The sequence below is a fragment of the Diplotaxodon limnothrissa genome, linkage group LG3 (genome assembly GCF_057381915.1).
Source record: "Diplotaxodon limnothrissa isolate DT_005_m linkage group LG3, D_limnothrissa_male_GT1.1, whole genome shotgun sequence".
In the NCBI taxonomy this organism is placed as follows: Eukaryota; Metazoa; Chordata; class Actinopteri; order Cichliformes; family Cichlidae; genus Diplotaxodon; species Diplotaxodon limnothrissa.
This window is the reverse complement of record NC_140598.1, coordinates 53,998,836-54,014,126: the sequence shown is the minus strand read 5'-3', so window position 1 is coordinate 54,014,126 and position 15,291 is coordinate 53,998,836. Positions and strand designations below refer to the sequence as shown.

The 15,291-nt window shown below is 40.1% G+C and overlaps 1 protein-coding gene across 2 annotated transcripts; it reads left to right on the top strand.

The window, feature by feature from the left end:
- Nucleotides 1-1,225: 1,225 nt before the first annotated feature.
- On the top strand, nt 1,226-11,796 carry ctdnep1a (CTD nuclear envelope phosphatase 1a). Of its 2 annotated transcripts, none has more exons than XM_085349597.1 (8): nt 1,226-1,919; nt 4,965-5,031; nt 8,091-8,209; nt 8,309-8,380; nt 8,623-8,739; nt 8,863-8,881; nt 9,729-9,813; nt 11,196-11,796. In XM_085349597.1, the coding sequence occupies exons 1-8, from the start codon at nt 1,815-1,817 to the stop codon at nt 11,254-11,256; spliced, it is 645 nt and encodes a 214-aa protein (XP_085205723.1). In that variant the 5' UTR covers nt 1,226-1,814; the 3' UTR covers nt 11,257-11,796. The 2 variants fall into 2 exon arrangements, with proteins under 2 accessions (XP_085205723.1, XP_085205722.1); XM_085349596.1 differs by having other exon boundaries at nt 8,863-8,974.
- Nucleotides 11,797-15,291: the final 3,495 nt, after the last annotated feature.

The following is a 15,291-nucleotide window of genomic DNA, read 5'->3' as shown; positions in this document are numbered from 1 at the left end:
TTCACAAGTGCTTAAAGACCAAAAAAACAAACAAACAGGTTTCTCTTACACAAAACAGTATTTATTACTTGTGTGCATCTTAAAAATCCTGGATATCTGTTCATCTGCCACATCCTATAGTAGGAATTAAATCAAATGCTGCTCACAACCAGAAAATGTCCCGGATATATATTGTCTCATTGGCAAAAATGATCTCAAACCAGTTGCTCTTTTGGGTACAATACTTAAATACTTTTTTAAATTTATGAGCTTTTGAGGTTGAGTTATAATCAATATATGTTTAAAATATGATTTGTGAAAGGGAAGGTTTACAAGGTGGTACTCAGACCTGCCACAGTGTATGGTTTGGAGACAGTGGCACTGACAAAAAGACAGGTGGTGGCAGAGCTGAAGATATTAAGATTCTTATTAGGAGTGGCCACAATGGACAGGACTAGAAATTAGTACATCAGAGGAACAGCTCAGGCTGAGCAGTTTGGAAACGAAGGCTGATATGGTTTGGACATGTACAGAGGAAGGATAGTTGATACATTGGATAAAGGATTTTGAAGTTGGAGCTGCCTGGCAGGAGGGAAAGAGGAAGGCCACAGAGGAAGTTCATGGATGTCACAAAGGAGGATGTGCAGAGGGCTGCTGCAACAGAGGAGAAGCTAGGGAGGGGGTGAGTTGATCCACTGTGGTGGAGCAGTCCAAAGAAGTTGAAAATGTATACTGATTTATAGATGATGTCAGCAGGTAGGTCTGATGGCACTAAATAATTAGTTTTGAGCGACAGTTCGACATGAACACCGATGCCAATTGCAGTGTCAGATTTAATAGTCTGATAGTTTACAGAAATTTGATTCAAGCAACTTTTTAGCATTGAATTACAATTACCAAGTCCGTGATTTACTGACAGCTGTCAAATACAGTCACACATTCATTTCAGTTTGGTTTGATATTGTCGTTATACAAGATACACAATGCTCCAATAAATCATTACATTTCCTCTTAAAAATATACAGGCCCGTCCATTACCACCAAGTCACACGGCTTTCTCAGCAAGAGTTATGTTTACGTAAAACTCCCCATAAGTATTTATGTAAGAGTACAGCTGAGGAGCTAAAGAGCAAACTAAAAGGTGTTAATTTGAAGGTTTTAGCTGACATGCTCGTCCTCGTAGGTTTGTTTTCTTTCCACGTGGACGTGCTGCGCGCAACCAAGCTGGTCGCGGAAGTGACGGCAAGGCGGCGATGGCGGCTCGCAGTTTCATTCCGGATTTCCACTGGACTACAAACTGATTTTAACCGGCCCGGTTAGTCTTTGGGGAACTTTTGCAACACTGTCTCCATTCGGAAGCCGCACAGACTCAAGTCGCGTTGAAGTGGTGCCTGTCAAGAAAGGACCCCACAGCTTTTTTGTGGTCTATTTTTCTCCAAGGTTCAAGGTGGTCACCCTGTCGAGCTAGCGGTAGCTCGGTGGCTACGAGCTAACGGTAGTTGGTATACATACAGCTAGCTCCTGAGCTAGCTTGTCAACGAGCTGCGTGCTAAGGTCCACACAGCAGCAGTCGTCATTCTCCGGCTTTTTCTTCGACCACCTCATCGTTTGCTTGTCACCGTTACAATGCGAAGTTACCCTGTTTGATGCTAATTGTGCCGCAATTGTGCAGAGCGAGGTACTCACACGTTTGCTTGGCCTCTCCAATAATTAAGAGTTGCTAGTTTGGCGGCTGTGGCTAAACACCAGAATTTTGACTCTGTGGTAAGCAAGTCCTTTCAGTAATTACCCCTTCCCAGCAACTTGGGTGAAAACCGCGTTGCCTAGTTATTAACATGCTGAAGACCCGGCAGTGTTTACTTGGCATCCGCACTTTTCTCGGCGTTACGTCCAGAATATGGGGCTTCATCATGTACATCCTCAGGAAGCACCTACGAACGGTGAGAGGGGCTTTGAATAATGTGTGACACTTTTCCGTGCAAGTCTTTACTCTGCCATGACCCCAGTGTGCCTGAATGTTTTAGTTTTAAATGAAACCCACCTGATGAAAAGCTTGGTTGGTTTTCAGAGAGCCAAATTACTGGCGCTCTCCACCTGAGATGTCATAATATTATGACAGTTTTTTACATGTCAGAAGCCTCAGCCTCCCAGTTAGTTATCAAAAAGTATTGCTTAATTATTTATAACAACTATTTTTTCCACAATTAAGTTTTCTTTTAGTTAAAACAGTAAATTGAACCTTTATTGTAAAGCATCAGACAGATTCCCGCAAATGAAGTATATAATGAGTCAGTGAGTCAAGTGCGCCAAAATATCCTCATGACTGCTTTAATTAATTATTTAGAAGTTCCACTAATTATCTCATTTTAAATTGGTACTTGTCAAATCTCTTTAGGTTATGGTCACAAGTCTTTAAATGGTCTAAAACCTAAAAGGCTAGTTAAATTTTTAAAAAGAAATGTCAAAATGTTTCTAAATCTAAAACCTTTCGATAATTAGCCCCCCCCCCCCTCCCCCCCACATGTATTGCATGATAAGTTATCAAAACTGTTGCAGATTCATTTATGAATGATTGGTCAAACCTCAAAACTGTGTCGTTTTTTTGTTTGTCTTTTTTAATTGCAGGACTGCTTTATCCGGCTGCAGTGCTCAGTGAAAACTGCTACAGCCAAACCCTAAATTTAAAGTGCATTAAGCGTGCAGGTCACCTTCAATCGCTCAGAAATGCCTCCACAATAAACATGGCATTTAAGGTGACATAAGCCACCGGTTTGTAACTTAGACATATGCGCAGGTGTCGTGGTGTCGTTAATAGATGTGCATATGTGGTGTAACATGAGTGGACTTCGGCTCAAGCGCCATATCAAACCAACAAAGCTTGGAGGACTGCCTCGTGTGTTGTAATCATCTTGCTGTTTAGAGGTTTGTCTGTAGTTGATTGTGTGGCAGTAACACCTCAGGCCCTGAGTGTGAATAGTTCAGTCCATGTTGTGGCTGAAGTGAGAGGGATTAAGTCAGCACAGAGAGTGCACTGTTCTCCCTCTCTCTGCCTCTGTTTCTCTCGTTCTCTCTCGCAGTTTAGCTCTCTTGTGCATGGTCTGTGATGCACTGGAAATTTGTCATGATGATCCAAGTGCAGGGCATCTATTATGCTGATATGGCGGGGTTAGGGTTGGGGCTGTTTAGAGGGAAGTGTGTGTGTATATATGTTCTCACAACTGGGATAACCAGTTTTCTACACTTAATAATAACCTCTTGTTTATCCACAATACGTAGATCTAAATGAAGATAAGATTAATTGGATTATGTATTTTAGGAACCGGTCATAATCCCAGGCACGCTATCCCATGTCAACAAATGACGAGGTGGTTGGTTATTAATCTTACCCACATCAGTGTTACATAATCGTTGTGTTTATCATTCTGCATGCAACAATTGGCTAAGCAAAAAATAACTACCAGCTTACATAGCTGATATTTGTACTTCACTGATTAGCTGATTAAGAATAAATCTGCAATGGTTTTCATAACTAATTAATGAATAATATACTTTTTTTAAAGCAGCGTTGCTCCAAATCATCCGCTGTATCTTCTTTCTGCAGATCTAATGGTTAAATTAATGTCTTTATTAATCCAAAACAAGCAGCCTGAATATGTTGTCTTCAGCTCTGAAACGAACACGAACCAATTAATTAAATTGTTTTACAAATTAATTAAGGGGAAAAAATGTTAGTTGCTGCCATCGTCCATTTCTAGTCATTAATTATGTCCTGAGTGTTCTGGTTAAAGGAACAGAGGCCCGCTGCTACATGAGGGTTTTTCCTGCATTTGAAAGATTTGGGCACCCACCACGAGGTTTTGATTCATCCCTAAGGGGAAACATCAGGACTGTGAAGTAATCTTTGTTGAATAAGAGTTTAATTTAGTAACTAAAAGAATTTTGTTTGTCTAATGGTTAGAAATAATGAGACAATAGGCAGGCATCTGTCATTTAAGATATATCTATGCAGGGCACTTTTGTCTGGGTGTACAGTCACACCCCCCCATAGACCAGTTTTAAACCAGGAAAAAGCCCTGCACATGTTGATGTAAAATTTAATCTTTTTTTTTTTTTTTTAGATGATGGGCAGGAAAAACAAATAAAAATAGTCCACATTTTATTGTTTATTGTTGCCTTAGTTTGGAGGCACAGGACGTGTGCGTGCCAGGTTTTCAGATGGATGTTTTTAAAGATACAGAGAGCTGAGTCGGGGGTGAGATTTCCCCCGTGGTACCCAGCAGCTGCTTCCAACAGTTGGCTTCTCCCAGGCTTGCCCTGCCAGGCAAGCGCGGGGGGGGGCATAGAGGGAGGTCCTGTCTAAGGCAGGTACCAAGCAGCTCAGTCAAAGTCACCCTGTGAGTCTCCCTTTCTGTGTGTGCCCCATGCAACGCTGACACCCACCGACAGCTGGGGGGGATAAAAATAGCCCTGTGAAGAAAAGTGCAGAGCCCCTGGGCAAGAGCGGCACTGGGAAGGATCCTCGCTGTAGTCATTTGGATCACAGCAGAGGAAGCGCTATGGGTTGGACGCAAGCCACTTCATTATTTCAGTGTGGTGCCCTCCTCTGTCCCCTTACTTTATCTGGTTTCCTAAGAATGCTTTATCTTAAGCAGCTGAAAAATAAAAATTTCAGATCCTGGTAAAATCTCTTATCACCCCAAAGCACAATTAGTTTTCCGTTTTTACTGTTATACCCTGAAAGATTCCTAAAAGATGAAACATTTCCTCTTCTGTAAAATCACATGAAAAGTTCTTTGAGGTCAGAGCGATTGTAAATAGGGGTTTGAGGCTTCTGTGTACTTGGTATGTATGGTATTGTCAAATATATCACAGTTTAAGCTCTGGTCGTGGTATATTTAAGTCATCGTTTAAGTGTTTAGTGCATGCTACAGTATGTGCTCTTTCTATTGAGAATTCGCTTTTTGATTCCCTGTGTTCATTTGCAGATAATCCAGTATCAGACGGTGCGATACGACACTTTGCCCCTGTCCCCCATCTCCAGAAACAGGCTCAGTGAGTACACTGTTGTTTTCATGGTATTTCTCTGTATAAAAGCTTATCTTGCTAAGTCTTAAAGATGCTTTCGCTAAGGCACATCGGTGTGTTGGCCACAAAATGAAGGAACCATAAAAGCATCTTTGTAATGTGGACAGAAGAAGGTGATAAACAAGTTTGTCAAGTAAGAAGTGATTGTGCTGACTGGGACTTTTTCTGGAACAGATGCACAGTTTGGAAACTATCCCCCTCATGTTCACCTTTAAGTAAAGACTAAATGGCCACTATGTCAAACTGACTGGCTTCTCCCCATAAGGAAAATCACACTAGCTTTTAGATACTTTTTTTTCCCCATGACCTTCTTTTATAGATACAAATATTAAGTTGCATTAAATGGGTTCATGCACAGCTGTATTCTTTTTGTCAATTGTTTTCATAAACCTGTTTTGCTGCATAGGTCTGTTGTTTTGCGCTGTTTAACCAACTAACAGCTTAACAACAGAGTGTGGTTTTGCACAAAAGGTATTTGGCTGTATATTTGCACTGCAGCATTTCAATTAGATGACTTTATTTGGTTTTTAAAGTAAAAAAAAGAACAATTGTAAACATAAAACAAATGTTGTTTTTTTTGCAGAGCTGTAAATGTCGACTGAATATTTTCCAGTGAAGCGAACTGATACAGTCATGAGTGAGATAACTGGTGTTAACAGCAATGTCAACACTGCATAATGTAAATAGTCTTTGACATTATAAACTGCATTGCACGCAGAGTCTTTAGTGATTAAGGATTAGTATATAGACCATAGATATCCTCAAGATGTGTGACAGCAGTGCTAAAGTTGTGAATGCCTAATGTGTAGATGCACACTAGCTGTATATACCAACACCAACCGACAAACTTAACAATTATAACAGTATCAACGTGTGAGCATCCACATAATGCTATGTTATCTTTGATTAAAACAAAACAAAACAAAAAGACAGACTTTCTGCTTTGAATTAAAGGATAGGATATGTAAATGTACAGGCTGGGCCACACCACTTGCTCAGGCACTGACTGGTTTGGTTTGTGTGCTCTGAATGAACTTCCCTTCTGTCAGCTGAGAGCTCATTCAACAGCACACTCTTGACTTAGAGGAAGGATTGTATTTCAGTCTACTTTACTTGCCTCTCACTCATTCCGCTGACGTCACCAGCACATCCAGGTCCAGTCTCTAGTGAATAAGTGTACATTAACTTAGCTGCAGATGGTGGGTATTTCTGCTAGAAGTAAAGCGGCAGTGTGGTTGCCAAATCTGTGCATTCGAATAAGGTCAGCTTCAAAGGTTAAAACGGTTACCCAGTCCTCGAAGCGCTTAACTGGAATCAGCTGGAGTGTCTTTGGGGGAATAAATGAGTCTACTGAAAAAGTAACTGGAATTGGCTGGAAACACATTAGGAAACTCATCAAGTCAGGGATTGCAAAGAGATGAGGGGAAAAAATGAAGGCACCTGGGTGTCAGGGCTTTAATTTCCACTATTAATTATAAAAGAGGATGTGTTATAATATTGTTATAAGATACTTTTCATAAACAAGTCTTACTCAGCCCATCATTTCTTGTTGACTTTGAATTAAAGTGGAGTACATTATATCCTCACCAGGCATAGAGGAAACTCACATAATGGGTTTCCTTTTGTTTATTTGTATACCATTTAAGTGCATCAATCAGAGTCAGTAAATAATAATAAAAAGATCTTTACACATGGTGGTACACTCTGTTCTAAAAATTAAAACTGAAAAAAGACTGAGGAAGTTAACAACACCAAAACTGATGATGACTTTGTAAAGGTTTGTCCTTTCGCTGTGCTGTCTAAATACTCTGGAAAAAATAAAATGGCTTGCCTTTTTTGGGTCAAGACTTAAAATAAGCAGTTCCTTGTTTACAATAGGGCTGCCACAAATGATTATTTTGATAGTCGACTAGTCACCGATTATTTTTGCGATTAGTCAACTAATCAGATCATCATCCATTGGACGTAAAACACAGCTTATTGTACCAGCAGCATCTGCTCTTATATAACTATCATTAGCTTACAGCTTTAAGTGTTTAAGGTCTGTGCTAACTAAAAATAAAGACAAGATGATAGTTTATTAAATTTAAATGAAATTTGCAGATTGTTTCGGTGAAGTTTAATAAACTCCTTGCTATCTAAAATATAACAGGACACCGGAGTATATTCTCCAGCGTCTCACACTTCTGATAATCAGTTGTCTGCTTGACGTTTATTCAGCTGTGTAAAAACTATAACTTTAATCTCAGCCAAACCGATTTACTCAGGAACAAATAAAATACTGAAAAAAACCAAACAATAACATTTTTAAGTTATCTAAGTGACTTATATATGTTTAACCTGAGTAGCGAAAGACTGCGGTGGGTTTGAAAACAATTAGCTGGGAGTCCGGTGTTCTCACGGGCTCCAGTGAGCCTTGCCCCTGGCTAGCTATCGAGCTAGTGGGTAACAGACGTCTCCGAAAACGTCGGAGCGCTTTTGAAAATATGTGGTGTCCTGATAAACTGAGCAGATATTTGAGGTTTACACAGCTGCATTCTCGCTTGCAAATATGTTAAACGTTTATTTTGTGACCCAGAAAGTATAATAAGTGTAATATTAAAACTAACTAGCTGCCGCCATTGTTGGAAACTGAGCTATGAATTCTGGGACACAGCTTCTTCTTCTTCGGGGTTTAACGGCAGCTGGCATCCTTGTACATGCAGTGCTGCCATCTTCTGTTTCAGTCCGTTATTACACTCTTAAATCCTGCTACTTATTCCTGCGTCTTTTGTGATCTTACAAAGCTTCAAACGACGCGTCGACTATTAAATCAGTCGTCGACGATTTTGGTAGTCGACGTAATCGTGACTAGTCGACTAATCGTGGCAGCCCTATTTGACATGTTAGAAGTAAAAGAGAAACCTGCTTGTTGACACCGACATGTTGTACTGAAGTGCATGATTTTTCACATAGCCTAATTTCTCTTAATAATTTTGTTTGTGTAGATGTGCTAAATGAAGCTTGATGTTATTAAATGAATGCAGATGCAGTAAAGAGGAAGATTCTGGTTCTGGACCTAGATGAGACCCTGATCCACTCTCATCATGACGGCGTCCTGAGGCCCACAGTGAGACCTGGCACACCGCCGGACTTCATCCTCAAAGTACGGGCGGCCAACCATATATGAGCATGAGTTACTCCCAGTTTAAATACCATTTCTGCCTAAATGAGCTGGTTCCACCCGTTTCCCCTTTCCTTACAGGTCGTCATTGATAAGCACCCAGTCAGGTTCTTCGTACATAAAAGGCCACATGTTGACTTCTTTTTAGAAGTGGTGAGTGTTATTCAAACAACTGTGTGTGAGTGTGTATGTGTGTGTGTGGCTACGGTAACAAGCAGTAAATCACAAACATCGTCACTCCTTTAAATCCTGCCTGTCATCCTTGTCATTAATCTCCATTGTACTGCACTCTCACACTCATAAAAGTATATTTATTTTTTGTATTGACCCTTTGTGACTTGCTGAACACTGATGGTAATTTGTGAACATAGACTGTTATGTTCTTGTGTATATAGGTGAGCCAGTGGTATGAGCTAGTGGTTTTCACAGCCAGTATGGAGATCTACGGCTCGGCAGTGGCAGACAAACTGGATAACAACAGGAACATTCTGAAACGAAGATACTACAGACAGGTACTGCTCTACGCTGTCTTCTGACAGCCTGTGTTAAACCTAATATTGATCGAGTTTCTGCTTTCACTCTGACTTTTGTTGGTGTAGATGATTATATTTAATTCTTTTTCTTTCTTTTCCCAGCACTGTACATTGGATCTAGGTAGTTATATTAAAGACTTGTCTGTAGTACACGATGACCTGTCTAGTATTGTTATCCTGGACAACTCGCCTGGTGCTTATCGAAGCCATCCAGGTAAGATTTCAAAGTGTAAATGGGCTTCAAAAACAAGATCTCAGAAACCACGAGTGACATCACATTAGTTACGTCTATATGAAGTTTAATTAGAAGTTGTTTAATGTATTTACAGTGCAATAAATACAATTTCTGCCTTTGTTTTGTATGTCTTAGACCTGTCAAGCTCAAAGAAAGAAATGGTTTAGAGTATAGATGCAAGTTTTTCTATTTGGATGCTTTGAAGCTACGTTATTTTGGTCACATAGAGCACCTTTGCATGTGAGCAGCAGAAGATTGTGGCTGTTGTGCTCACAGCTAGAGCTGTGGGCATGACACGACCATATTAGTTATAGTTCCTCTCACTGACTGTCAGAAGTGGAGCATTTGAGTAGTTTGAAGCTTTTGGTTCACACGTATTAATTATACATAAGGTCACTGGATTATTTGAATTTTCCCCTCACTGTAAGTACACACACATAAATGAGAAATGGTACGATACCTGCTAACGAGTTGAGTTATATATTGGGCTGCTTGTTTTCGGTCATGTTTAACAGATCAATTAAATCAAATCTTTGTCTTGGTAGAATTGAACTTTGTGACAAGGACATAAGCGAAGGTGTTTTCACTTCAGGGCCTGTGTTGTAAAATGCTGTTGCAGTACATTAAGTGCGAAGCTCCTTGAACACTCTGTGGCTTCTTCAGAAAAGCAGCACAAAATCACTACCATGTCCATTTTTCTGACACAACTGACTGGCTGTTTTCTGCCCTCCAGACAATGCAATACCCATCAAGTCCTGGTTCAGCGACCCTAGTGACACAGCACTTCTTAACTTGCTGCCTATGCTGGATGCACTAAGGTAAAATGCATAATAAAGCTTGCATGAAAGCAAAGGGATAACGCAGACACTGGCTTGCATGGCTTACTTTGTTGTAAGGTTATTTGCATACTTCCTCATTCTAAATGAGTTGTTTAAGACATGTAAAGCAAAAAGTTCACAAGCTGTCAGTGTGTTAACACCAGACTAAATCCTCATATGACCACAAGGACTCAAAGTATCATCTCTTTATTTTGGTGGCTTTACTTGCTTTCTCTTTATAAGTCGCCCGTCATGTTTCAGCAACAAAAAAAATGTTTCATGCATTTTGTCTGCAGTTCCTCTTAGAAGTAGTTCAGTTGCTTTAAAAGGCTGTTTTTATTCAGTGTGAGACAAGAAATCTCATGTGAATTCATTCAGAAGAGTGACAAGCATCTGGATGAAGTTTCCTACGAAAAGCTAAGGCTAACATATAAAGCGCCTTGAGGCGACTGTTGTTGTGATTTGGCGCTATATAAATAAAATAGAATTGAATTAACGGCAAACCTGCACAGTGTGTAATGTATGAGGTAAACAAAGGAGATGCTGAGTGTTTATCATTGATTTTCGGATGTGTATGTCAGGCGTTATTTTTAACACCAGGTTGATTTATCCATTGTTGGATTAAGCTACTGTTAAAAGTAACTTGTTACATTACATAATTACTGATATGAAAAAGTAATCTACTGAGAAAAGGAAACACAGGTTTGCAGTTAGCTTGTATATGTTGGGTATATGACCATGGGGTGTGTAAGCTTCTGCATGTTTACCTCTCTAGTGCACTGGCATTACCTCTGCACAGCGTGTGATATTGGTAGCATCTTTTCCTCAAAACACACCAGCAGCAGGCTCATCAGTTTCCTTTTGGCTGGCATCATTGACTGAACCAAAAAGTCACTGGCTGTAGTTTCAGAGGTTTTGCTCCTGTTTTACCGCTGCACAAAGAATACTTCCACAGAATAAAAGCAATCACCTTTGCCGTCACGTTCCCTGACTTAGCATACACGCTGACAGAAGTATAGGACTGGATGTACTTTTAACTTTTTGGCAGCTTCATGCCAAAAAGTTAAAAGGAGACAGAAAAATTGAGAATTTGTGTGGCATCCTTCTCTCTGGTCACATCAAAGGAACAGCAGAATTTAAGATTTACACAGTAAATACGGTAACTGAAATGTAAATAAATAACTGAATTCTTGAAAAGGAGAGCTAATGTGTTGCATTGAAGCAATGGGAATACTCTGAATACTTGCCAGCGTGAACATGGCTGATCTTTTGATCTTACTCAAACAAATAAATGAGCTTTTTTGTCCTAAGTGTTAAACATGCATTGGTTTCCCTGCTACGATGGCAGCAAGTACACTGAAATGTCCTCCTGTTTGTCATAGGTTCACTGCTGATGTCCGCTCCGTCCTCAGTCGAAACCTCCACCAGCACCGGCTCTGGTGATTGGCTGAATTGAGAGGGATCGGGCTTGTTGACCAGCCTCTTCTCTCTGCTGGCTTCCACCCTGCCCTCCATTCCCACGTAGACGACCCACCAGCCCTCTCCGAGCCCCTCCTGAGGTGACCGCCTCACACAGGATGAACAGTATGGGATCAACAGAACCCACGAACTACTGGGGAGGGAGGGGGAGCCAGCTTTTTTTTTTCTTTTTTTTTTTTTCGTTGTTTTTTTTCTCTTGGTTCTTTATTTGTACTTTTTTTTTTCTTCTCCAAAACAAAGAGGAGCCTCTCTGCCTTATCGCTCCTGATACTGACTGTGTGTGTATGGAGTCGGAGTACGCTTGCTGACTTCATTAGTCCTTTTTAAAAAAATTTGAAGATAAAGTTGGGAGATCGAGGAGGATCGGCGATGCAACAAAGACTTTTTTTTTTTTCTCTCTCTCTTCTTCGTCATCACAACATACTGCACTTCAGCAAACTCATCAGTTTACTGTCTTAACCTCTTGGAGCAACTGAGTAGGGGAAAATAGAAAACTACCCCCCCCCCCCCTTTTTTTTTTTTTTTTTTTAATTTATTTATTTTTTTTAAGATCACCATCATACCCCAAGCGGCGAGTCATCAATTCCCAGGGTACTTTCTATTTTTTTCTCCCGCAGCAAGATTGGATCAATTTAAATGATGTAACTGATGGACCCTTGCTTGCAACATACCACCCACAGGCATTTTTTTTTCTGGACAAATAGCCAAGAAGTCGAAGTTTCTTTTCTTTGTTTTTTTTTTTTTTCTCTTTTTCTTTTTCCCTCAGCCATAACCAACAACTGTTTCTCCCAAACTTCTTCATGGGACTCTGATAAACACTTTAAAGTTGTGAGGAAAAAAAAGAAAAGAATGGCTTGTAATGATACACGGACTGCCGTTCCGCCTTTCCATATCTGATTGTTTCTCTGTTACCATGATATCTGCTAATATGACTTCTGAATACCACAACAATTTCTTCGCCTCATTTTTAAAAAACTATTTGATGCCATCCTGGTTTCATTTAATAAGAATTGCACTTAATCTCCTGTTTTTTTTTGTTTTTTTGTTTTTTTTTTGCAGTTTGTTTGTTAGTTGATTCAAACTTGCAGCCTTCCCACCCCTTTGCATTTTTTTTATTTTATTATTATTATTTTATTTTTTTACCCATTCCCCTTTTTATTGTATCGGTTCAACTATTAGACGCTCCATCTTTAAATGCCTTTGAACAATGTCAGTCTTGTCAAGGCTCACAGCGGCTTCTTATTGGCTCTGTCTCCAGGTCTGTGTTACTAATAAAACACTTGTCAGTATCGACCAGTTACAATTCAGCTTGTTTTCTTTTACTGCGAGTAACACCCTTCATGTTTGAGCCCTAACATTTTGCAGCTCTAACTTCACTGGAGTTCAGTTTCTGTGAGAGGAACACTTTGGTTAATCATCTGCTGCCACCATGTGGTGTAACGGGGAACTGCACTGATCTCAGACTAACTTTGTTTTGATAAAGGCTTTTTCAAACTGGAATAACCTTTGTCCCCAAAGCTCTAGACAATGGCTTTCTGTCCCATCTTTGTTGTTTATTTTATCTACAGCTTGAACTTGAGACAAAAAACAGAAGCTGTTCTTGTTCATGTAAGCTGTGCGTTTAAGCACTGCTGCAGGCCATAATCGCTTCTAAGTTTTTATGTGTACGTTTATTTGTTTTAATTGTGAAGAAAAGTGTAATTTTAAGACAAAGTATGCAAATTAGTTTTCTCGTTTCTATTTTTATACGCATCTCTACTTGATGATAAAACATCCTCACATGAAGTCCGTTTGGGAGAACTGCTGACCATCTCAATCATGTTGCATAATCTTAATCAGCAGGTAGTGTTTTGTACTGTTTTGTGACTGTTTTGCAAATGAATGACTGTCAGTGAAAAGTATCGACGTTTTTCTTACTGTTAGTGTATCAAGCATGCAGTGCAATAGTCCTCTACTATAAGCCCTGATTTGGTTGCACATCTGCTAGCCAGCCATAGCTGTGCGTGTGATGATGTGTGAATGTTTTTTTTGTCCCAAGCTGAAGACTTCAGAATGTGATTTCTAATCACGGTATAAAGCTGATACAGTATATGCTTTGGTTTGCTAACACCTGCCTCTCACTGATGATTTAAAGGTTGAAACGCAGAAAGAGGTAAATATGATTTTGCCTTTTTGACCACAGCTTCCTTCCAGCCACCTTATTAAAGGGAACCTATTACGCTCTTAGACTCCTCAGTTTATCCCCTCAAACAAGTAGTTTAAGCTTCCTTCCACCTTCCCTCTAAGCCAAAAGTCTTCTGATTAGCTGCCCCTGCTAAACGGGGGCAAACAGGCAGGTGGGAGAAAGGCAATAGAAGTTATTTTGACCCTTTAAACAGATGGGTTACAGCAGTGGATTCCATTCCTGTCAGCTAAGGTCAGGAAACAGACTACAGTTTGCACAGGCTCACAAAAATAAATGTTGCCTGGTCTGATAAATTTCTGCTGCAGCATTCAGATGGTAGACCCAGAATTTGACCCTGCCATCCGCATGAAAACATGGTTCCATTCTTCCTTATATTCACAGTTGAGACTGCTAGTGGTGGTGTGATGCTGTGGAAAATATTATCTTGGTTCACTTTGGGCCCCTTAGTATCATGTGAGCATCATTTAAACACCACAGCCTACCTGATGATTGTTGCTGAGCATGTCCATCTCTTTTGAGTAGTGCACGTATCTGGGATGCAGGGCCTCCCTGCTGCTGCAAGACCGGGGGTGTTGTGCTTGTCTCCACCCCAGAGCAAAGGGCAACATCTCCTGGGTCTTGGGGCAGATTGCCCCTCTGGGGGTGATAGTACCTGGACCTGGAGGGTGTGAGTGTGTGTACAGCAAAAAAAAAAGAGAATATCATGTAAAATAATAATAATATATAATGTAGATCAGTCAGCATTTGACATCAGCTGAGTATACACTTTAATTTTTAAAGTTCCTGCTGTGAAAGAGCCATGAGACTGAAATCTAGAACACTAAGGGGTAAAAATACAACCCCAAAAAATGTATAACAAAGAAAACAAGAGACAATATTATCTAAAATGATCAGGCAACTTTCTGGTCTGAAGCAGGAGAGGGTTGTTTCTCTAACAAAAATATGTGCAGTACTTTTTAGATCTATGCAATCTGTGTCATCACTGTGCACAAGAGGAGATCATGAGGTTTTCAACCACAGTGATGTCACATGGATGTGACTCACAGACCTGTGGGTCATATGCGCAGTAGGCAGGTGAGTGTTTCAGGATGTATGAGTGGCAGCTTTGGAGGCACAGTTTGTTTACCAAATGTGTTCATGACAAAATATTAAACTTTTTTTTAATATAAATTGTGAATAAAATAACCCAGTAAATTCCCAGAGTTACACAAAGTTATCCTAAAATCAGCATTTAGCAACAATTTGCGTAAATGATAAAACTCCTGGTTATTTGCTTCTTTCGTCTGTTATGGTGTAATGAGTCGTAAACCCCGAGTAATTAGAGGAAACTTAGTAGGCACTGTGTTCACCATTAAATACGCAGTAACTTGTGCTTACATACAATAATCCAACATGCTGCAGAAATGTGAATAAACGTGTTTGGTTCAGGGTTTATCACCGGGAGCGAAAGCTCCAGCACAATGAAATGTCGCATGTTTTTCGGTTTCTCCTCCCTAACCACAAACTGCTGGGCCTCGGTCATATGACAAGGACAGATCCCTCCTCAGTGCCCTGCCCCGCGTCTTTATGCGCAGCGGCTGATAAAAAATAAAATAGTTCCACGTAAAAGAAAAGAAAAAGACAGAAAGGCAACATTGATTCGTAAGCTCTTCGTATACTGTTTATTTCAAGATTATTATTATTTTCTTCTTGAATACGCGTCGATTATCATCACACAGTCGACGTTAATGGGGTTTAAAACAAGGTGAGGTACGCCCCTGCGAACTACCCATTTCCTCTACGTCATGTTGTTATTGTATCCCTCCGCTGCAGTC